Raw genomic sequence first — 21,280 nt, 5'->3', positions numbered from 1 at the left:
GGTTTCCCCCATTTGACAAGTGGCTTAGACATGGTTTTCATGCCCCAGTATTGAGGTCTCAGAACAGAGTAAAGGGCCGGGGACCGGGGCTGCTGTGGAGCGTCAGGGGGTGCCTGATGAGCTGCTTCAGGGGGACCGCTCTGTCCCGAGTAGCAACCACATGGAGCCGTGTGCCTACGTTCGCCTGAGCTGCTAACAGCACCTGGCCGTGACCCCCGCTCCCAAGATTCTGATAAAGTTTGGGAAGAGGCAGCCGAGGAGGGAGCCCTGACTTCTGCCTCCTGTGGGGAGCACAGTACATCCCGAGCTGTTAGCCTCCCGTCACCCACCCTGGGGGCAATCCCGCGAGGCTAGACGGTGCATTGTACCCCCATCTGCTGGGCCGCGGGAGCCCCAGCCAGCCAGAGGTTTTCCCAGGCCTGGCTCCCCGGGAGTGAAACCCAGGCCCCAGTCTGAGTCTGCTTCGGGAAGGCAGGAAGGAATGGGGCAGGCCCCCAGGTGGGTGCAGGGATTAGGATCTCATCCATGCGCTGTTCTCAGACGGCAACCGTAAACTGAAAAAGAGCAAGTGCAGAACAAGACTCGCTCTTTTCTGCAGAAAGAAAGTAAAACATGGGTCGCAGGTCAGAACTCTGAGCTTTGGACCTGCCTCTGAGACATCCAACTGGATTCCTAAAGGGAGTGACGGGGACTCCTGATGGCCCACCCAGCCTGGGGGCGGGCGTGCACCCCATCCCACACCCAGGCCCCTCCGCCAATCACCCCATCCTTCCCCCGGAGTGCCCCCCACCCCATCCGGCTCCTGGGTGCCTCCCCACACCCCATCTGGCGTCCAGGCGCCCCCCCACCCCTGCCTACACAATCCGCCCCCTTCACCCCACCCCCCGCCTCGTGCTCCCAGCAGACCGCCTTCCTGCCCCAGAGGCTCCCCCACACCGCACCCCGCCCCAGCGTCCTCCCTCGAACCCCATTCCGCCCCCAAGGAGCCTTGATCCCGCCCCCAGCCTCCCACCCCGCACCCCTCCCTCCAGGCCTAACCCCTCCCACGCTCCCGGCTCCCGCAGCTCCGGACACCGCCCTCCTCCGGGGCCGCAGGAGCAGGTGCAGCCCCGCCCCCGCCCCTCCCTCGCCGCCCCGCCCCCTGCTCATCCTTTGGGCCCCGCCCACCGCCCCGCCTCCCGCGCCCGCGGCCCGGCGGAAGGACACGCGCTCCGATCCCGGGAGGAGGCCTCGGCCCCCGGCGCCAACCCCGCGGTTCGTGCGCTCCTGGGCGCCCCCTCCCCGCCCTCCCGGCATGGAGTCCGCGGGGCGCGCCCAGGACCGGGTCCCCAGGTGGGTGCGTGAGGGCCGGACGCGCCTCGCCCAGCGTGGGGTGCGGGATGTCGATCTGGGGTTTGGGGTGCGGGGGTGGTGTGGGGCCGGGGTCCCCCCGCTGCACTCGTCCCCCGGCCCCACGCGCGCTGGCGGCCTCGTCCCCGCGGGGACCCTGGGCAGGGCCACGGGCGCACGTGCGCGCGAAACTTTGTCTGGGGCTCACGGGTCCTTTCCTCCTGGGGCCGCAGGGTGGACCCTTACGGGTTTGAGAGGCCTGAGGACTTCGATTACGCCGCTTACGAGGAGTTCGCTTCCGCCTACCTGGCCGTGCTCACCAGAAGAGCCATAAAATGGTCTAAACTTCTGAAGGGCAGGGGCCGTGTCCAGAGAAGTGGCACAGGTGAGTGGGGCCGGCGGGCTGCCCCGAGCGCTCCCCCGGGCGCACAGCCGCGACCTCGCTAGAGCTTGCTCTGGGAAGGCGCAGGAGACCCGTCCCTCCCCCTGAGATGGGGACCCGGCCTTCCTTCCAAACCGGGGACCCGATCTGGGGTGGGGGCTGGCTGGCGAGAAAACCGCTGTCCTGCTCTCCAGGGAGCGAGCGCGGTTCTCCCTTGGCCTGTACCCGCAGGGAAGCCTTCCCTCCCCGCTTCCCTGAGGGCGAAGCCCACCGCATTCCAGGCCTGCTGCTGCCACCTGTTCCCCCAGGAACACCTGGCCTGAGCTTGCCTCTCTGGGCTTCTCCCCTCCTCCAGGCTTTGACCAGGATGCCGCCTCCGGGAGGCCCTCCCAAGCTTCTATCTGGGACGGCTGGTCCTTCCTGTTACACCACACAGCCCCGCAGGCCTTCCCTCTCTGGCCCTGTGGCTGGGGCCTGTCTGCTTCCGTGTGTCCCTGCGGGGGTCAGGCCCACACCTGCGGCGGGGGACGGTCTCTGTAATAGCTTCAGAATTTGTTGAAGGAATGAAGGAAGAAGTGTTTGTCTGCCGGGTTCCGCAGGCTGCGGAGATGGGACGGGTGGGACCTGCCTGCGGGAGCCGAGGGCATTGGTAGGTGTGTGCTTCCAGGAGTTAAGATAAGGGACCTTCTGGGCGCCTGGGTGGCTCACTGGGTTAAAGCCTCTGCCTTCAGCTCAGGTCATGATCTCAGGGTCCTGGGATCGAGCCCTGCATCGGGCTCCTTGCTCAGCGGGGAGCCTGCCTCTCTCTCTGCCTCTGCCTGCCTCTCTGCCTGTTTGTGTGCTTTCTCTCTCTCTCTCTCTCTCTCTCTCTCGTTCTGAAAAAAAAAAAAAAAGGGACCTTCTGAAATAGGACTTTATGACAAAGAAGGGATGAGGGCGGAGGGCAGCTGCTGGGCCAGAGCCGTGTGACCAGAACCGGGATGGAATGCCGGCGTGCTGGACTTAGAACCAGGGTTCAGTCACATGACCAGGCCTAGAGAGGCCACCTGTAAAAGGGTTTTTAAGCAAGGGGGTGACAAGAACCATTTTTGCTTGTAAAGGGGTTAGTGAATAGGGCCCAGAGTGGTCCCGGTGCATGGGGCAGGTGAACAGGAGGGTTGGCGGAGGCACTTTGATCTTCCGGGGCGGGGGTGGCGGTCGTGGGGGAGGGAGGCTCTTGCTTGACACGGAGCTCCACCACCAACATGCTTCCCCTGCTGGGCCCCTCCTGGCTGTCACCGATGGGGGAGGGTTTGGTAAGCACTGAGGTAAGCTGGCCTCATTCCCGGAGGGCTGGCGGGGGGGGCGGGTGCCGGGGGGGTCTTGAGCTGGTCCCTGTGGCCCTGTGGATCCTGGAGGCCCGTGCACTGTGTGCCTCCTCCAGGGGCCAGAACGGCCATCCCCTACTGTCCCCTGTGTTACTATGTTTCCAGAGCGTGTCTGCTTTTGTTTCCTTCTTTATTTGTTCTTGAAAGTTGACTGGTTTTTTGTCCTTAAAAAATGTACAAGTGTATGAAGTAAACACAATTTATGGACGGGGTAAAACTGCAGCGAAGGGGCGCCCGGGTGGCTCATGGGTTAAAGCCTCTGCCTTCAGCTCGGGTCATGATCCTGGGGTCCTGGGATCGAGCCCCGCATCGGGCTCTCTGCTCAGTGGGGAGCCTGCTTCCTCCTCTCTCTCTCTCTGCCTGCCTCTCCCCCTACTTGTGCTCTCTCTCTAAAAAAAAGAAAAAAACAAAAAAACTGCAGTGAAAGGTGTAAAGTGACCCCGAGCTCCTCTCTAGGCCCAGACCGTTGCGTGAGGCGGAGGCGATGGTCAGGACCGTGCTGTGTCTCCGCGGGAGCACGGTGCACGCACACACGTGTGCAAACACCACGCGCGCCGACAGCCACACAGCACAGCCCATTGGCCTTCATGCAGGAGAAGGCCTCCCGGCCGCCACGGCTGGCTCCGCAGGGCTGACTGGGGCCGCGCCCTCGCTGTCAGGGTGTGTGCGGAAGCCTGTGTTTTCACGCGAAGCGCAAATGCGCCTTCGTCTCCTGACCTTTGGTTTTATTGTTTGGTTCTAGCGAGTCGCCGCGGCCTTCCCTTTGAATGAGGTGGCCGCTGACGGTCTGCGTGGCCTCCGGAAGCCACGCTCCGTGTCCCGAGTCTTTTCCAGCATCTGTTCTCCCCGGCTGGAGCAGCAGTGAGAGCAGCTGGGTGCAGAACCTTCCAGATGCTCGTCCTTCTCTCGTGGTTCAAGGGTCTCGTCTTTGCTGCTGCCCTCTTTCAGCACTGGAACCTGTCGGCTTTCAGGATGGAAGTTGGTTTTATTGAAATACTTGATTTTTGCTTTACTGTTTCTTTGGCTCAGTGACGTTGGCGTGTGATTGTGCTGACGAGCGTGAGCAGCGCCGCCAGGTCTGGACGCAGGAATGTCGGGTTCCTGATGCGCCTGCCGCCTGGGCCCTGGCCGGCGGTGCCCGCGGCCTGCCGTCTTCAGGAAGTGGGGCACGGGCCGGTGCGAGGCGTGTGGGCCACCCAGTTCCGTCACGCTGGGTGTCGAGGCTGGTGCTTGGTGTGAGGGTGGGAGCTGTTGGGCAGGAACAGGGGTGCGTGAGTCCTTCCAACCGTGAGACTCCAGTTCTCCCGCCAGCTCCAGGCTGATGGCAGTGTCGTCGGGCATGTGGTGTCCCGGGGAGGCAGCGACGTGCGGGGACCAGCGGGTGCCCATTCACAGCTGTTCCCGGTGCCCGGGAGCTGTTCAGAGCCCCCCTGGCTTCCCCTGCATACCCCACTTTGGTACCGTCCTGGGACCGAGTTTTGTGTCGCCATCCTGCTGTGGGGTTTCGTTCTGGACGACTTTCATCTGAACGCCAATCTTCGGGTCACCAGTAACAGGGTGACCTCTGGATCCTGGTGTCAGCCATGTCTGCAGAGGGCAGCCGGGACTTCTGGCTTGACTGCACTTTCGTGGATGCGACGGACGTGATGAAGGTCTGCTTTGTCCTCTGTTTTCGTTCTGTGTGGAGCAGATATCCACTGGGGACCGTGAGACCGCTTCTTCCCCCTCTGCCTAGGAACGCGCAGTTGGGCAAGCTTAGCCCGGCCTGAAGTGTCCTTTGCTCCTGCTCCGGCCCACGTCCCTGGGCCCAAGCGCCGGGCATTCTTCTGCTTCCCATCTCCTTCCTCGTGGCTTAGAGAATCAGCACCATCTAAGTTAGACTAAATTGCAAAAACAGACTTTCAAAGGCAAATACCAAAGAACACGAGGATTTGCTGCACCTTCTTTAGAGAGGCACTGCCCGCACTCCCCGAGGTCAGGGATGGGTGAGCCCCTCCGGGGAAGGTCAGGCTCTGGGCGGAGGGAAGCTAGTTTCATTTTCTGCTGAAGAAATGGTGTGACTCCAGAGAACAAGCAGCAAAAGTAGCAGAAACCTTTGTCCTTGGAAACTGTTGCAACAGCTCTGACCCTTGACGTCCTGGCCCGGTGGGGCTGGCAGATCCCTCCAGAGCCCAGTGTCTCACTCCAGGAAGGGGTTCAAGCATTTTGCACTTGCTTTTCTTCTATTTAAAAAAAGTTTTAATTTGAAGGGAGAGTCACTCTTACCTGTTTACACTTCTGTGAGTTTAGACAAACGCACAGAGCCCTGTGTCCCTCCCAGCAAGACTGAGAACAGTACCCACCTGCTGCCCGTCCCTCCGGGGCCTCCGAGGCTGGCTCCTGCCTCGGGCTGCTTAGGCGCTGCGTCCCCAGTGTTGGGTCTGCTGGCGGTGGTTTGGGTATCGCGGAGGAACATTCTGGGTCCGGTGACTATGGGCTGTGCCTGAGTGTGGCGGGCAGGCGATGCGGGAGAGGCGACCAGCCAGCATTGTGAACCGCGGAGCAGGGCTGCTGGTAACGGTGTGGACTGTGCGGGAAGCCACAGCCTTCCCGCTGTGGCCACCAGCCCAGCCTCCCCACCGCCTTCTCGAGCCGTGCCTGTCACCTGCCGCCTTGTGTGAAAGGCTTTCCGGCCTGCAGGACATCACTTCGCAACTTGGTCAGAAAGCTTGTGCAGGGCCGGTTCTGGGTTTCGTGTCCTCCGTTCCCTTCCGTGTCTGTGTTTCCACCAGCCCCACATGGTCGGTGCTACCTTGAACTCGGACAGGGACTCTGGCTTCCCCTCAAGGGGACGTTCCCTTGTCTGTCTCCGGGACTTTGGGCACCAGGTCACAGCGACGCATCGGGTGAAAGTTCCAGTGGTGTGTCGTTGTCCTGTGCGTCTTTCCCTTTTGGGGCCCCCCGGTGTGAGCCACGCCCCCCAGCAGGGCAGCCAGGTGAGGGCAGCTCCTTCGGTAGAAGGTGCCAGGCATGGTGGGGGGATGCCCGCCGGAGCCCCTTGTGCGCTCATGGCCCGCCCATCCGCTGTCCTGGTCCTGCGCTGGAAGAGGACACCGGCTCAGAGGCTGCTGCCTTGGGGGCGGAGGGGGCTTCTGGTGGCCTTGGGCTTTCCCTGAGCAGCGTCCCTCTGTCCCCGGCCGTGGTCGCGCTCAGCCAGGAGGTGCCGCGGGCCCTCCTCTGGGAGCCCATGCCGGGCGCTTGCGGTCGTGGGACCCTGTGGGACTGAGCCTCCGTTCCTCCAGCGATGCTTCCGGGGCGCGCGGCGGGCGCCCCCGGTGTTGTTCTTCCCACAGTGGACGGTGGAGCTTCTTTCGTTGTAGGACCTTTTATTTTTTCTTAAAGTCTTTCTAAACATTTTATATATTTTCAAATGCGTTTCTTTTTTAAGGATACTTAAGCTGCTTACAACACACGATGAGAGGAAAACAACAGTGCTTTGAGTGTTTCCTTTGAAAATGGACTGTTTTGAGGGTTAAATTAAGATCATTAAAAGCGTAACGTGGTGCCCCCAGTCACTGTAATTCATTTGACTGTTAGCGTCACAAATCTTTTCCTCCTACCTGGGAAATGAGTGATTCATTTAGGTAGCTCCCGGCTTTCGGCTTCTTTTCCTGTGTTTCTCTGGCCATTAGGAAATAAGTGATTACTCTCTCACATACTTACCAGCAAAAATATTCCTCCCAAACCAGTTTTGCATTTACACAGAGTTGTGCACTTACACAGAGCAGGTGTAGGACAGGAGGACGGTGACCGCTGCTGCTGAAACCCCCAACCCAACGGGGCCATGCAGACCCCAGCCCCAAAACCTGCTGGGCCTCCCCGCTTGCTCTGGCTCATGCTCGTGCTTTCCCGAGCCACCATTTGACCTCGGTCCCGTTTCCCAGTCACCCCAGGGCTGGACCATGTCCCTCAGCTGCCGTCCCCGCGCACAGCCTCTCTCTGACCCTTGATGCTCTGCTTCCTGCTCTCCGATCAGCAAGGGCCTCTCCTGGCCTCTGTCCCTTCACTCAGCGTGGCCTCTGTCCCTCCGGTTTTCCAGGTGTCCCCTCCCGTGTGTGGATCCGGGCCTGCATGACCCTGACCTGGAGCTTGGGGCCTGGCCTGCGGCGTCTGGCACTGTCTGTGCTGGTGAGGGGGGAGCCCCGGGAGCTGCCTGCATCACCTCCCTGCCTGTTACGGCGTGGGACAGCCAGTGGGGTCTGTGCCACCTGTGTGTCCCCGTCTTCTGTTGCACGCGCCGAGAAGTGAGCATTCTTGGCTGAATGGCCTCTGCGTGGTTTCGGAGCCCAGGCAGCACACACCTGTCCCCGATGCAGCCTCCTCTCTCTGTTTCAGTGAAGCGCTATATCCGGAAAGGCATCCCCCTCGAGCACCGGGCCTGTGTCTGGATGGGGGTGAGTGGAGCCCAGGCCCAGATGGACCAAAACCCCGGCTATTACCAGCACCTGCTCCAGGGCGAGCACAACGACAGGCTGGAGGAGGCCATCAGGACAGGTGAGCCGCCCAGGCGGGGGTGTGGGGTGGGCAGCCGCCCAGGACAGTCACTTTCCAGAGGAAACACACATTGTTCAAGAGGCACCTGCTGCTTTGAAGTGGAAATTTTATTTTTCTGAAGGAAAACCAAAGCTTAAGCATTCCCAGGGGGAGAACAGTGGTTTCCCTTGCTTCTGCAAACTGTGCATGCCCAGCCAGCAGGTCAGGACCGGGGCGAGGGCAGGACCAGGTTTCTTCCGTGGGGAGCTAGAAGTGGGGGGGCGCGGCTGCTGAGCCAGCGGTCAGGACTGGGCGGTAATCGGTAATCGCTTGAGGGATTTGTGCTGATGACAGTGCCCTTGGGCTTAGACGCAGGGCTGATGCACACCGTGGCAGCCTGCCCCTGTGTCATACTCACGTCATCGTCTGGGAGTTGATGGGTCCCCCAATTTTCTCAGTGGTACACCAGTTCGTACATGTGCAGAGTGCCCTGACAATCTAAACTGAGTAATTAGATTTTGAGGGTGTGTCTCTGCCTTTCTCACTTTGTTTTTGAGAGATACAAACTTAAACACCAAATCTTTCTAATTTTTATTTAACTTTTATTTATTTCAGAGAGAGTGTGCACACGAGTGGGGGTGCAGGGTAGGGCAGGGGAAGCAGGCTCCCCGCCAAGCAGGGAGCCCGACGCGGGGCTCGATCCCAGGACTCTGAGACCGTGACCTGAGCCGAACGCACAGGCTTCACCGACTGAGCCGCCCAGGTGCCCCACAAAATAATTTTTTGAAACCCGGTTACTTGAATGTGCTGAGAGGTGGGGCTCCTGGTGGAGTAAGGTTGGGCTGTGTGCCCAGCCCAAGGAAGGGGGTCCCTCAGCCCTCAAGGCAGCCCCCACACCAGAGCCTGGGGCAGGAGGGGCCGCCGGGATGCCTCACGTTGGGGGAGGCCTGGGGTCCACAGGAGGGCGCCCGTGTCAAATACAACAGAATGCTGCTGCTGTCGGTTAGAAAAGTGAATTTAAAGGCTCTGTTTAGTGCCGGCATTTTCGGATAAAAATTTTTTTCCGTAAAGTGTACGTAACAGAATTTACCGTCCCATCTTCCCAAGCTGAAACTCCGTCCCCATTAACCGGCAATGACTTCCCTGCCCCTGCCCGGCCCGGCCTCCTCCTTTCTGTCCCAGCTGAGTGACACAGTCAGAATCTGCACTGCTGGGTCTGGCTCGCTAGGCTCAGCCGGGGCCTCGAGGTCGCCCGTGTTGCCGCACGTGTCAGGGTGTCCTTCCTTCTCAGGGCTAAGTACCGTTGTCGGGACAGAGCCCGTTCCGGGCCGGGCGGTGGGCGCTTTGGTCGCCGTCTGCTCACGCATGTCTGCTGTCAGGCACCGGAGTCCGAGGATACCTGCTTCCCATGCTTCGGGGGATGGCCCTGAGGTGGGACTGCGGGGTCCTGTGGTCGTTCGGAGGGACCAGGCGGAGTCCCGTCCCGGGGCAGAGGCTGAAGCATCCACGCCGTGGGTGAGCACAGCCGGGCCGCCCCTTCCACACCTCCTCCCAGGATGGGAAGAGAAAGGTTTCAAAACGAGGAAAAGCTCCCAGTGGAGAACAGTGTCGAGGAACTAGCACAGGTGGTCACTCCAGAGTCTGGATTAGTGAAAGACCCCGGTTCCGTCCTGGGGGATGCTCGCTCCGGAACGTTCAGAATTCTGGAGCAGAAGCTTCTCTGGAAACAAACATGCGATGGGGAGCACCGTGCTTCGGGGCGCTGAGCTCGTGGTACGCTCAGGGCTGGGCTCTGACGAGCAGGTGTCCCGCTTGATCGCCGCGGGCAGGGACAGCGGCCCTGTCCGTCTGCGGTGGGGACAGCGGCACAAGCCGAGGTGGGCTCCGGGTGCCTTTGATGGCGCAGCGCGGGGCCGAGGGTCCGGCGTGTCCCCATCCGCTCTGGTGATGCAGCCAGCGCGGCAGCCAGTGCGCCGTCATCCCACGTGGGAGAAAGACACGAACCCGCTCCCTCCCAGCCGTGTCAGGGCTGACACCCAGGAGCAGGTGTTGGGTCTGCACGGGCTGTCCGGTGTGGGGCAGAAGGCCAGCCGGGGCGTGCCAAGGGCGGAGAGAGGCGGCCGGGGTATGCGAGGGGTCTGTCCTCTGTGTTCACTCACGTCCTTTAGCTCTGACAGGGCTGCTCAGTGGGCTTCTGTGTTCAGGATTGGGAGGATTTTCCAGTGCTGTGAGCGGAACTCACCTGGCACCTGGGGTCCTGGAGTTGAGCGCCTCCCGGCTGGGGGGAATGTTGGGGGCGGCGGGACCAGCGCCCTCGGGGACAATGTGCTGTTGGGGCCGCCTGGGCTGTGGGGCTGCGGCTGGACAGGGAAGGTGACCCCACCGGTACCTTCGTCTTCTGTCCTGACTCTGTGAAGGGCGACCAGGGTCTCCAGACGGGGTTTTAGGCCTCGTCGGGGGTAGACGCAGCGACTGCTTTGTCCATCACGGGCCAGTGTTCTGTCTCTGCCCTCTAGATGATTCCGTGTCGTGAATTTCCCTGCAGATATGAACAGGACCTTCCCGGACAACGTAAAGTTCCGGAAGAGCGCAGAGCCCTGCTTACAGAAGACCCTGTACAACGTGCTGCTGGCCTATGGGCGCCACAACCAAGGTGTGGGCTATTGCCAGGTGAGCGCCGGGAAACACGTGCCAGCGGGGAAGGTGAGCGCGAGCAGTGCCCCAGTCCGCGGCAGGGACATTCTCCTGGGCAGGCTAAGTGCCCAGTCCTGCTCCTGAGCTCCCGGCTGCAGAGCCCCAGGCGCAGGGCTGTGCCGTTGGAATCAGTACCGCACCTGTTCGGGATTTCTTTTGGTGCCAACCGTAGGCAGTGGTGAGGCTGGGGAGCAGACGGGAAGTCCCTTATGTGAGTGGATCTCCTGGCCTCAGTGTAGGGAGTGCGTGTGCACATGTCTATGGGTGTGTGTGCACACGCTCGCGTCTGCATGCACACGTGTGCAGCGTGTGTGCGCGTTTGCACGTGTGTGCGTGTATGTGCACGCGCGTGCACACGACGTGGTGGGAGTCCCTTCCACATCGCTTCGGGCACCGCTCTCCCCGGTCTTCCCCGCAGCTGCAGGTAACAGCCTCATTACCTGTCGACGGCTGTCACGTCGTGCGGATGTGCGGCAGGAAGCAGCAGGCCACGTGTGGACCAATCCTTCCTCCCAGACGTCACTCTGCCCAGGGGGTGGGGAGGGAAAGAGAGAAGGGCCCAAGGGTCTGTGCGGGGACACGTGGGCCTTCCTGCATGGGCCTGTGCTGCTGGTGCGTGTGAGCGGTCCGTCGTCAGCCCGGCACATGGTGCCCGTGGCCTCCGGGCTTGGGGGGTGGTGCGGCTTCCTGCTCCTGAGCTCCGGCCTCCTGCTCCCGAGCTCCAGCCTCCGCAGCGTCCTGGTCATGCCGGAATTCTCGGGTGGGAAGTCTGCATCGGCGGTTGGATCGCGGACAGCCATGGGCGAGGCTCGGGTGGGGGCGGGGTGGGGCCTTTCGCAGAAGCCGGAGGCAGAGGTGGGCGCCGTTCCGAGCCTCTGGCCCTTGCTGTAGGCAATGCCACTGGGGAGGAGACCTGGCTGGGCTCCTCTCACCATCGTCACTTAGGGTCCTGGACGAGGACCGTCCTGGAGGGGCTGTGGAGAACTCGCGGTCGGGAAACCACCCGTCCACAGTCTGGCCTCTGCTCTTGTGGTTTTTAGAAACGGCTCCAGACTCTGAGCTGCTCGGGGCTGTGAGTGTGGGTGAGGCCAGAGCTCGTGGGTCACCGGGTTTGGGGTGTGCGGGAAGCCGTCCGAGCGGGTGGCGGGCGGGGTCCCTCGGAGGCCTGCAGAGGGCTGCTCCCGGTCCCTGGCCCCTGGTGGTCCCTGACGTGGGCCTCCCACGTCATGTGGCCTCTCCCCGTGTGGGGTGTGTGGGTCCACACTCCTCTTGCTGGCTGTGAGAAGTTGGAGAAGCTAACTGGTCCCCCGTGACTGGAGGGGAACATGCGTTTTTGAGAACATGGAGACACGGTGGAGGGGGTCGCGGAGGGCGGGTCTGAAAGGCTGTCGCGCCGACGCCGTCCTGCGGTGGGCCAGCCCCGGCCTGCAGCTTGTGGGCCCCGTGATGTCCCCCTCCCTGCCACAGAATGTGTCCACACCACGTGTCAGGCACGTTCCTCATGGTTTGGGGGAGACTCGGTTCCGGGTCTGGTTTCCTGTCTGATGCAGCCACGTGTCTGACCGTCGTAGGATCTGGTTGTGAGCCGGTGTCGTCCCGAGGTGGAAGGCAGGCAGAGAGACCGCAGGCTTCCAGGCCAAGCCCCAGGAGCTCCCTCACACTGAGCAGTGTTTCTGCCTCTTGTGCCCAGTGTGTCACCAGAAGGCCACCCCGGGGTGGCGCAGGTTTCAGAGGCGAGTGAGGGACACGCAGCTCATGGTGAGCAGCTGAAGGTCCCGGAGCCTCAAGGGGCTCAGATGTCCTCTTCTCCCTTCAGGGCATGAATTTCATAGCCGGATACCTGATCCTCGTCACCAAGAGTGAGGAAGAGTCCTTCTGGCTGTTGGATGCTCTCGTGGGAAGGATACTGCCGGGTACGTGGACTGCTCCCGCCATGGGCCCTCCCCGACCCGGGCCCGCTGCCCTCACGGGGGCCGCGCTGGCTCGGAGGGTCCGTCCGGGAGCGGGATGGGCTTATGGGGAAAACGAGCACCGGAGGGGCCTTGTGCTGCTTCTGCACGCTGCGTCTCGGAGCTGGAATCCTCAGTGTTGGGGGCCTGGCCCCGGTTCCCCACCTGAACCATCGTGGGGAGCGTCGTGGACCCCCGTGCAGGTGCCGCGGCATGCGGGGGAGGTCACCTGGCCCCGTGCAGACCTGGTCCCAGGGTCGAGACCCGTCCTCAAGAGTCCGCAGCATTGCTGCTGTTACGGAGGTGGAAATTGTTCTTTTCACGCGTTTCTACTTTTCTCTTTATTAACTAATTTTAACTATTTTAATTGTAGGTGAATCATCCGTTTACTCGTTAATAAACACCACTGGTTTTGGCGGTGCACGGTGTAGATGGAGCTTGCTCTGGGGAGAGATGTGGCGAGAGCCGTGGCGGGTCGGGGAGGACCTGTGCCCTCCGTGGCTGTGACGGGGGTGGGGACCGCACACAACCTCCCGCGGGGCCAGGCTGTGGACTGGCGTCCCCCCGCAGAGTGGGCCAACCATGTGGCGGTGGGCACTGTGGCTTCTGCCCCGTGGCACACAGCACGTATTGGCGTCAGGACAGCCGTGCCACACAGCCTGATGAGCGAATCCATTTTACAGATGAGGACACTTGAGGCCTCCACCCCATGATTGTCAGACCTTGGCCCGTGTCTCACGGAAGCGTGAACCAGAGTGGCTTCGGGACGGGAAGGAAGCCTCCTGATGGGGCCTCCTCTCGCTCCTGTGCTGCCATCCACGAGGGTACCAGCACCCATGCCGGGGACCTGCCGTGATGGGTCACCTTTGAGGAAGGCACGAGCCCTGGATGTCCTGGCTTCATCGTGGGGGCCTGCGCTGTGGGGGCAGGAACAGCGAGGAAGCTGGGGCAGGATGCCTGATGCTGTGGTGACAGAGACTGAACTGTGAGGCATGTTTGCGTCCTGGACCGGGACGTCTGCACAGGTTTGTCGAGAACCCGCCGCGTCCCAGCGTTGCTCTGGGGGCCTGGACTCGTCTGGGAAGGGAGCGTGAATGGCCTGCCCTGGCTCAGTGCGTCCCAGGAGAGCAGAGCCGGTGTCAGGAGGTGACAAGCACCAACTTGGAGAACAAGAGGGGCTCCTGGCTGACCCTTTGTCAGCCCGTGAGGTCATTTCCTACTATCACAAGGTGCCGTTGAACCAAACTGCAGTATGCACAGGTCTTGATCCAAAACCAAAATATCCAAATAGAAGGGCCAGGATGGAAGGGGACAGGAGGCGTGGCGCGTGAGCCAAACAAGCCGGACGGCTCCAACGCCAGCATCCTGCGAGGAGTTGAGGTGGCGGCGAGGATAGACTAGAACCTCGGCCCGTGCCGCGCGGTCCCCTCCTCCCTGCAGGGAGGTGCCCGTGCCGCGCGGGCTCCTGGGGCTCATGTGCACATGTGCTCACACACAGACCACACAGTGAGGACCGGCAACACGGAACAGGAGCCGTCGGAAAGATAAGCAGACATGAAAGCTGTTTTTTTTGAAAAACCAATAGAACAGGCAGGACTGGCCCAGAAAAAGTGGGCGAGGTGGGGCGCCTGGGTGGCTCAGTGGGTTAAAGCCTCTGCCTTCGGCTCAGGTCATGATCTCAGCGTCCTGGGATCGAGTCCCGCATTGGGCTCCCTGCTCGACAGGAAGCCTGCTTCCCCCCACCCCGCCCGCCTCTCTGCCTACTTGTGATCTCTGTCAGTCAAATAAATAAATGAAATCTTAAAAAAAAAAAAAGTGGGCGAGGTATTTAGAAACGAAGAGAGTGCTGGAGTTTGGGATTAAGAACTCCAAGCGAGTATGAATAAAACGAAGAGGCCAGATGGAGAACTGCAGAAACACACCTCACAAAGCTGACGGAGGGAGCCGAGAACGTCTGGGAGGACCCGTGGGCAGACACGCACAGTCGCATCAGACCTCAGAGGAACTGATCATTTCTTCATCGGTTTTGCAGAAAATAGAGGAAGAAACGCCCGTCTGCTCCCGACACGGGGCCCGCAGCACCTCGCCCCGTGCCGGCCGACCTCGTGTGTGCACACAGCCACACTGGCAGAGCGGCAGCCGCCGGGACCCTGACGGGCTACGGGGTCTCTCGGGATGCAGGAAGGCCTAACAGAAGCTCGAGGGCAGCGTGAAGCCACCAGGCTGGAAGGAGCCCCGGGCACGCGTCCAGATGCTGTGATTGTGGAACGCTGTGGTGTCCGGTCAGTGGTGGACAGCACAGTGCTGAGGGAGAAACCGGTCTGCCCACGCGCAGGTCTGCGGGAGCCGGTTCGGGAGACAGGTCGGTGGGGAAAGACGGGCCGTCAGCGGCTTCGTGTGACAGCCGTCTGCCTGGAAGGAAACAGGGTTAGACCCTTATTTCTATTCCGGGTGAACTCAGGACGTATGTGGAAAAGCAAAACTTGGACCTGAGAACGTGGACGTACAGCGGCTTCACGAGTGCAGAGCGCAGACGACGCTCTTGCACGAAACTGCAGAAGGTGTGATTGATAATCTCAGTTACTTGAAAATGAAGAACCGACTTTGACACGAGACACCGTAGCAAAGCAAAAGGAAAGCGCAGTTTGGGGGAAGGCGTCTGTGACCGTGAAACTGCGCGCAAAGACTTCCTACACTTCAGCAGAAGCAGCTCCGTAGAATCCGTCCGTCCAGAGGGGTCCGCGTGGCTGGCCGGGGTCTCTGCGAGCACAGAGTGGGCCCGACGCAGACGGCAGAGCCTCAGCCACCAGTGGCCACCACCCTGGGCCAGTGGCACCCCAGGTTCAGAATTGGCGTAGGGGTACGAGTCATGTTCTGGGACGCCAGCGCAAGGTGTCTGTGCGCCCTCAGCTGGGCCCTGCAATGCCCAGACCTGGCCACTCCATAACCAGCCACAGGGACACGGCAGCCTCTCTTGGTCATCACCACTGAACCCAGACATCTAGCGGGAGGAGGAGGGGACAGGTGAGGCCTCCTGGGCCTGCAGCTCCCGGGTGCTGACAGCGCTGTGACCTCGGAGGCGGGGAGAGCGCAGTCGCAGGGTGGTCTCCTGAGAAGCGGTGGCAGCTGTTGCCCCTGCAGGCACAGGCAACAGGTGGTTCGTAGCCCAGCGCAAGCGAAGTGGCCCCGGGGAGGACCCAAGCAGCGCGATGGGGAGGCTCAGGGAACCCGGGTCACAGAGGGGTGGGCCTGCGTCTCGAGTCCCCAGGATGAACACACCCTGCCTGGACAGTCGTCCCCGCTGCACTTTGTGGGCTGTGCCCCCTGCCTGCGGGCCGGGCCTTCGCTTTCTCGTGGGGCTGGAGAGCATGGGTTTTGGAATTTGATTCTGCCTGCTTGGACCTGGCTTGGCCACTCGCTCCTCAGCCGTTGTCTCACGGCCCTTTCTTGTCTGGGCGCCCGCCCCCCACCACCCGGCTCAGCCCTCTGATGCGCCGACGTGGCCATGAGGCCGTTTGCAGAAGCATGCCACCCCCGGGACAGCCTGACGCCGGGCCCGGTTCCGGGCCACGTAGGAGGCTCCTCTGTTCCGGGCTTCACTGAGCGCTGGGTCTTCTGCTCAGATGGGCCAGAGGCACAGGGTCCGTCTGCCTTCGCATCCCAGTGCGATGCAGGGAGGAGGGAGGGTCTAGGCGCTCCTGCCCTGGTGACTGGCCTGGGCCCGTGGCCGTCTGGGCACGTGTTCAGCGGCTCTATTTTTGGAGGCTGCTGTAAGCCTCTCTGGGGCCGGGAACGAGGCCACCGTGCTCGTGAGCTGAGCAAACCCTCTTACCCGTCCAGGGCTTAACCCCGGCTCCCTCGGGATGTGGTGCAGAGAACTGGGTCGCGAGCAGGACACTTGAAGGGACAACAGAGACTGTTGTCGTCTCTCGGGGGCGGGGGTGGGCCCGGGGTGGCCGGGGTGGTGCTCAGTGTACGAGGAGCCAGATGCAAGAGGAGGACGGGGGCAGGGAGAACTGAGGATGCCTGGTGTTTTGCCACCGATTTGGCGTCTATGAAATCATTTCCAGGGTCCTTTATCACACGTGGCCTGGCTCGGTAGATCTGTAACGTGATGTGGCATCGTGTCCGTTTCGTAGGGACCCTGTTTTCACCGGGCCAGTTAATGAATGTCTCGTCCCTTCGCCACGGTGAACGGCCACGGTGTGCAGGGGCAGCCCGACCAGAAACTGGCACAGTGCCGCGTTTCCGTATTTTACTACGTAGATGACTTCCTGAATTTCAATAGTAAAACTAAACGTTAAAATATAACATGTCGCTTGATGAGCTAGAAAGGATGGGCGCACATCCCGAGAAGACGTGCAGTGGGAGGTGTGGTTCCGTCTCGCAGCCACAGGTGCCCAGGCCCTGGGACGGCGGAAATCACCGGCACGTGTCATGTTTTCTGGGCTCCTGTGGCCACCGAGGAATGTCTCCAACATCAAGCCGTCGGTTTTCCTTGGGAATGAACAGGACAGACTGTAGACCTCACACTGTCTTTCTGTGGTCAGAGGGCTCCTTCTAGAATTCTGGGAAATGTACTGTCCTGGGCCCTCGAGTGTGCAGACAGCATGTAGGCCTGCTTGTGAGGTGACAAGCCCGTCAGGCTCCACATGTAGACATCTGTGGCCAGAGTCTTGTCCTCTGCGAGGCTGCCTGGACCCACGGCTGCCCTGGCTCCCGGGAAGGGGCTCCCTTTTGCACTGTCCCCAAGGGTGCGGTGGCCCCAGGCCTGCCCCTGTGCCCCACAGCCTCCTCTAGCTGGGCAGCGGGTGGGCGGGCCCCGGCGGCTGGGTCCGACTTCCCGTGTGAGTATGTTCGCTCCGGGGCCTGCTGTTTGCTGAGCACAGTGTCCTCGTGGTTTGCCCACGTGGTAGCAGGTGTCGGGGTCCCCTTCCTAAGGCTGGGTGCTAACCCACTGTGTGCACAGTGCACCTCTCTTACGTGCTCCCCTGGGGGCAGACACAGACTTGCGTCCTCCGTGCGGTGGTCATGGGAACCACTGCTGTGAACACATGCTGCGGGGAGACCCCACAGCCAGTGGACTCTCGCTGCCGCACAGCAGGGCCTCGCTGTCCGGAGGGGCTGCTCTGGGAGCCGCTCCAGGGCTCCTGGCGTCTTGCCGCGGAGGCTCCCTGGAACGCTCCGCTTCCCCTCCCAGCGGAGAGGTGGCCAGGGACGCAGTGCCTGGGTTTCATCTCTCGTCCGTGCGGCAGATTACTATAGTCCCGCCATGCTGGGCCTGAAGACAGACCAGGAGGTTCTGGGAGAGCTGGTGAGGACCAAGCTGCCAGCGGTGGCAGCCCTGATGGACGGGCACGGTGTCCTGTGGCCCCTGGTGGTGTCGCGCTGGTTCATCTGCCTGTTTGTGGACATCCTGCCCGTGGAGGTGAGCGCGGCATGTGCCTTGCTGGGACTGGGGCTGCCTGGGTCGCCCCCCCGCCCCGTGACACGCCGCATGCTTCTCTGCAGACTGTGCTCCGGATCTGGGACTGTTTGTTTAACGAAGGGTCCAAGATTATCTTCCGAGTGGCCCTGACCCTGCTCAAGCAGCATCAGGCCTTTATTTTGGAAGGGACCAGTGTGGTGGACATCTGCGAGAGGTTCAAGGCCATCACCAGGGGCAGTTTCGTGACCGAGTGCCACACCTTCATGCAGGTGAGTGTCTGGGCAGGCGGTAGTCTGGGGGAGAACCCTTCTGCCTGTCCCTGGCCCCTCTGGGCCTCTGCCTCTGCTGGCCCCTCAGACCTCGTAGACCCATCTCCTCCTGCAGCCCCATCACAATGGGTGCCACCCCTGCTGGTCTGCAAGCCCCATGGTGGCTCCAGGGCGGCTGGGATCCCCGTTGGGCCGGCCCAGGTTCCCCGGGTCAGAGCACAGTGCCTTCTGATCCGCGGTCCTCTTGGAGCCCTTCCCTTGCTGCTGGTGTCTCTGGTTCTGGATGGCTGTCCTTAGCCCCACTGGGGTCTGTCCTCCCCTGAAGGGCAGTGCCCTCAACAGGGTCCTGGACCCGGTACGGCCGTGTAGACCACTCACCTGCTGAGTGAGTGAAGCTGGAGCTCAAAGGACTGACAAGCCTTCCAGGAGGCCGTGGAGGGAGGCTGGGAAAGGCAAATTTTGGGTTTCCACTTTCCCACCCAAAAGGATCACCGGTGCAGGGGCAGGTGGCGGAGGGTGCTGGGAAGGCCAGGGGCCAGGGGGTTCTGCCCCCCGCCCCGGAGGGAGCAAGCCGCTAGCTCCACTTGGGGCACTGGCTGCTAGCTGTCAGGTGGCCTTCTGCAGGCGGAACGCCCTAGAGTCGAGGATGCTGCCCGTGCTCCGTGTGCAGTCAGGCAGCCCTGGGGCCCCCTGCACAGAGCCGGAGAGCAGCTGGGGTCTCTGCCCAAGGGCTCGGAGGATGGGGGCCCCTGCTCAGGCCAGCCCCGAGGACATGGGATGAGCTGCGTGTGGCTGCTGTGTTGGGGACCCTGGTCACCAGGGGCTATAGCGTTTTCTGAATGGTGGGGTACAGATGGGGAACAGGATGGCAGCCGACTCACTGCGAGGCTGGTCATGCAGGACCGGATGCCTGGTGCAGAAGGGATTCTCGGTCTTGCAAGCCCTTTGGCGCCCGTGACGGGAGCAGCCAAGCAGCAGACGGCAGGGGCAGGCATCTGGGAACGAGTCCGATCCTGTGTCCAGGAGTTCATAGGAGCTGGAACGCTGCCCTGAATGGGGCACCGGGGGGTTTCTGTTTGAAATGGGGTTCTCCCTTAACACAAGGGATGGCTGGGGGGGGCCTCTGGGCCGTTCCCAGGTGTGCAGCCATCACCCCTGCACCCACCCAGCAGCCCCCCGTGTGTGCGTGTGGGGTCGCCTCCGTGTGGGACTCCAGCCGAGGACATACACGCTCCAGGGCACTCGCACGGGCGTTCCCAGAGCTGCCCGAGGGCAGTGTGGACGAGCAGGAGGCCTGCTCCCCAGCGTGCCCGCGGGGACACGACACCGCCGCGCGGCCTCACAGAGTGCAGACACACCCCTTCGAGGGATGTCGTCAGGGACACGGCCCTGGGACAGGGAGTTGAACGTGCGTTTTTGCATTAAAGCACGTCAGTACGGTAACTGCAGCTCACGTGTTGGTCCCCACAGGGCATCTAGAATGTTCGGGAGAATAAAGTGGTGACCTCGCACGAGCTCAGGGCAGCCATCCTGGTGTGGAAACAGCTCCACGCCGATGTCCCGGCGCCCGGCAGAGGACGCGCCTGACCCCTTCGGGAACGTGGCCAGTTAGAACGCAAACACTCCAGCCGGACCTTAGGGCCGGCTGAACACGCACCTGTGGGAGAACTTCTGAAATTTCTTTAAAAAAACCTTTTTAATGCTAGCCTTGCGTGTGGCCTAGTTTGTAACTGAATTTCTCAGCCATAACCTCAGAAATAATTACAGAGCATAAAGGGTGTGACGGCCTGGCCCTCCGCTCCCCACGGGCTCGGTCAGGCAGCCTTGGAGCCGCCCCGGGCCCTTGGGGTTCAAGGGTCTGCACGAGCGCCCCTCCCCCGCACAGCGCAACAGCAGGGCTGAGGCCCCCGGCCGCTGCTGGCAAGCCCTCACCTGGGTGGGTGGGGACGCGCTGAGCTGGTTTCTTAAACGGATTCTGTTTCTGTTCCAGAAGGTATTCTCCGAGCCTGGGAGCCTGTCCAGGGCCACCATCAGCAGGCTGCGTGCGAGCTGCCGGGCCAGGCTGCTGGCATAGGGCTGACCGGGACCCTGCCCGCGGCCACCGCGAGGCCTCGTGTCCAGGGCCCACCAGCTTCTGCTGCTTCCCTTTTTTAGTGCTGTGAATACTCGGTCTCTACACTGGTGACTCTTTAAAAAGAACGATTTGGCATAACGTCCTACTCTAACTCAGTTATGGCCCAGGAAGTCCTCAGTTTCTAAAACTCTATTTGTACTTGAGACGTTTGTCCATGAAACGGGAGACGTACGTATTTGTAATAAACTGTGGCAACACTGTGAGTGTGTGGTTCCTGTCCACTCGTCGGCTGGCTGAACGCGGAAACAGGCCGCAGACTGTCGGCGGCGTGGCTAGCGCCCCCGAGTCCTCTGTCCCCTCCCAGGGCACGTCTAGCGGTCCCCGAGGTCTGTGCACATGGCATGTGACCGCTTTAGATGGGCATTGCTCAAAACGGCTTCTGGAATTATCACGTCCCGCGAAGAGAGCAGACGAAGGAGGTGAGCCTTGGGGACGGCAGATGGCCGCCTTGGGCCCGTGAGTGCCAGCTGCAGCTGCGGTCACCCCGGGTCCCTAGAGAAGACCCCTTTCTCCCTGGCCCCGACAGTGGCACTGGCTCTGGCTGCGGAGAGAGCTCCACATGGGACAGGGGTTACCTGTCAGCCCCCCCTGCGGCTGCGGGTCACCCGACAGGAAGTGCAGCCAAGGCACTGAATGATGGCGGCTGTGCCGATGGCAAGGGCCTGGCTGTCCTCGCTCCCAGCGCAGCCACAGCAGAGGCCCGGCCCTTCCCTGGTGTCACAGAGGACACTGCACTGGGACCAAACTGCACGCAGATGCTCTCATAGGGAGGAGGTGGTGGCTAGGGCAGGTGGCCGGAGTCTGGGGAATCCCGGAGGCTGCCCCCATGGCACAGTCCAGTGTGGGCTCGCCAGCGTGGGGTGGGCACAGCTGCCCGGCAAGGCCTGACACACAGCAGCCGCGTGGCCCCGACCCCCTCCCAGGAAGCAGCTCTGGGGCAGGCCCCGGTGCAGGTGTGCAGGCGCTGCTCCGGGACGCTGTGGTCCCAAGGCTGCTTGGCAGGAAGACAGGCGTCAGCCTCAGTCCCCACCGGCAGGTCCACGAATCCTTGGAGGGCACAGGTCTTTGCTTTAAAAAGATTAAAACAAACCTTAGGCTTCAGCCCCTGCTCTGAAAGTGTGGAGCACGGCGGGAGGGGCCTCCTGCTGCCACCACCCGGGGGGAGATGAAGGTGGCCCAACTCCAAAGGGGGGGCCGCAGGGTCCTCCTCGTGGTG

At 61.9% G+C, this 21,280-nt stretch overlaps 1 protein-coding gene across 3 annotated transcripts; it reads left to right on the top strand.

Annotated features, from left to right (window-relative positions):
- Positions 1-1,168: 1,168 nt before the first annotated feature.
- GRTP1 (growth hormone regulated TBC protein 1) lies at positions 1,169-20,267 on the top strand. 3 transcript variants are annotated; one of them, XM_047720490.1, is made up of 8 exons: positions 1,169-1,332; positions 1,563-1,714; positions 7,453-7,611; positions 10,136-10,260; positions 12,101-12,197; positions 17,489-17,661; positions 17,745-17,930; positions 19,924-20,267. In XM_047720490.1, exons 1-8 carry the CDS (start codon positions 1,295-1,297, stop codon positions 20,002-20,004), a joined length of 1,011 nt encoding a protein of 336 aa, XP_047576446.1. In that variant the 5' UTR covers positions 1,169-1,294; the 3' UTR covers positions 20,005-20,267. The 3 variants fall into 3 exon arrangements, with proteins under 3 accessions (XP_047576446.1, XP_047576445.1, XP_047576447.1); XM_047720489.1 differs by having other exon boundaries at positions 19,921-20,267; XM_047720491.1 differs by lacking the exons at positions 1,169-1,332; positions 1,563-1,714 and adding an exon at positions 7,343-7,361 and having other exon boundaries at positions 19,921-20,267.
- The last annotated feature ends 1,013 nt before the right edge of the window (positions 20,268-21,280 follow it).

The sequence above is a fragment of the Lutra lutra genome, chromosome 3, assembly GCF_902655055.1.
Source record: "Lutra lutra chromosome 3, mLutLut1.2, whole genome shotgun sequence".
Classification (NCBI taxonomy): Eukaryota; Metazoa; Chordata; class Mammalia; order Carnivora; family Mustelidae; genus Lutra; species Lutra lutra.
Note: the sequence above shows the minus strand (reverse complement) of the source record. Positions and strands in the feature narration are given on the sequence as shown.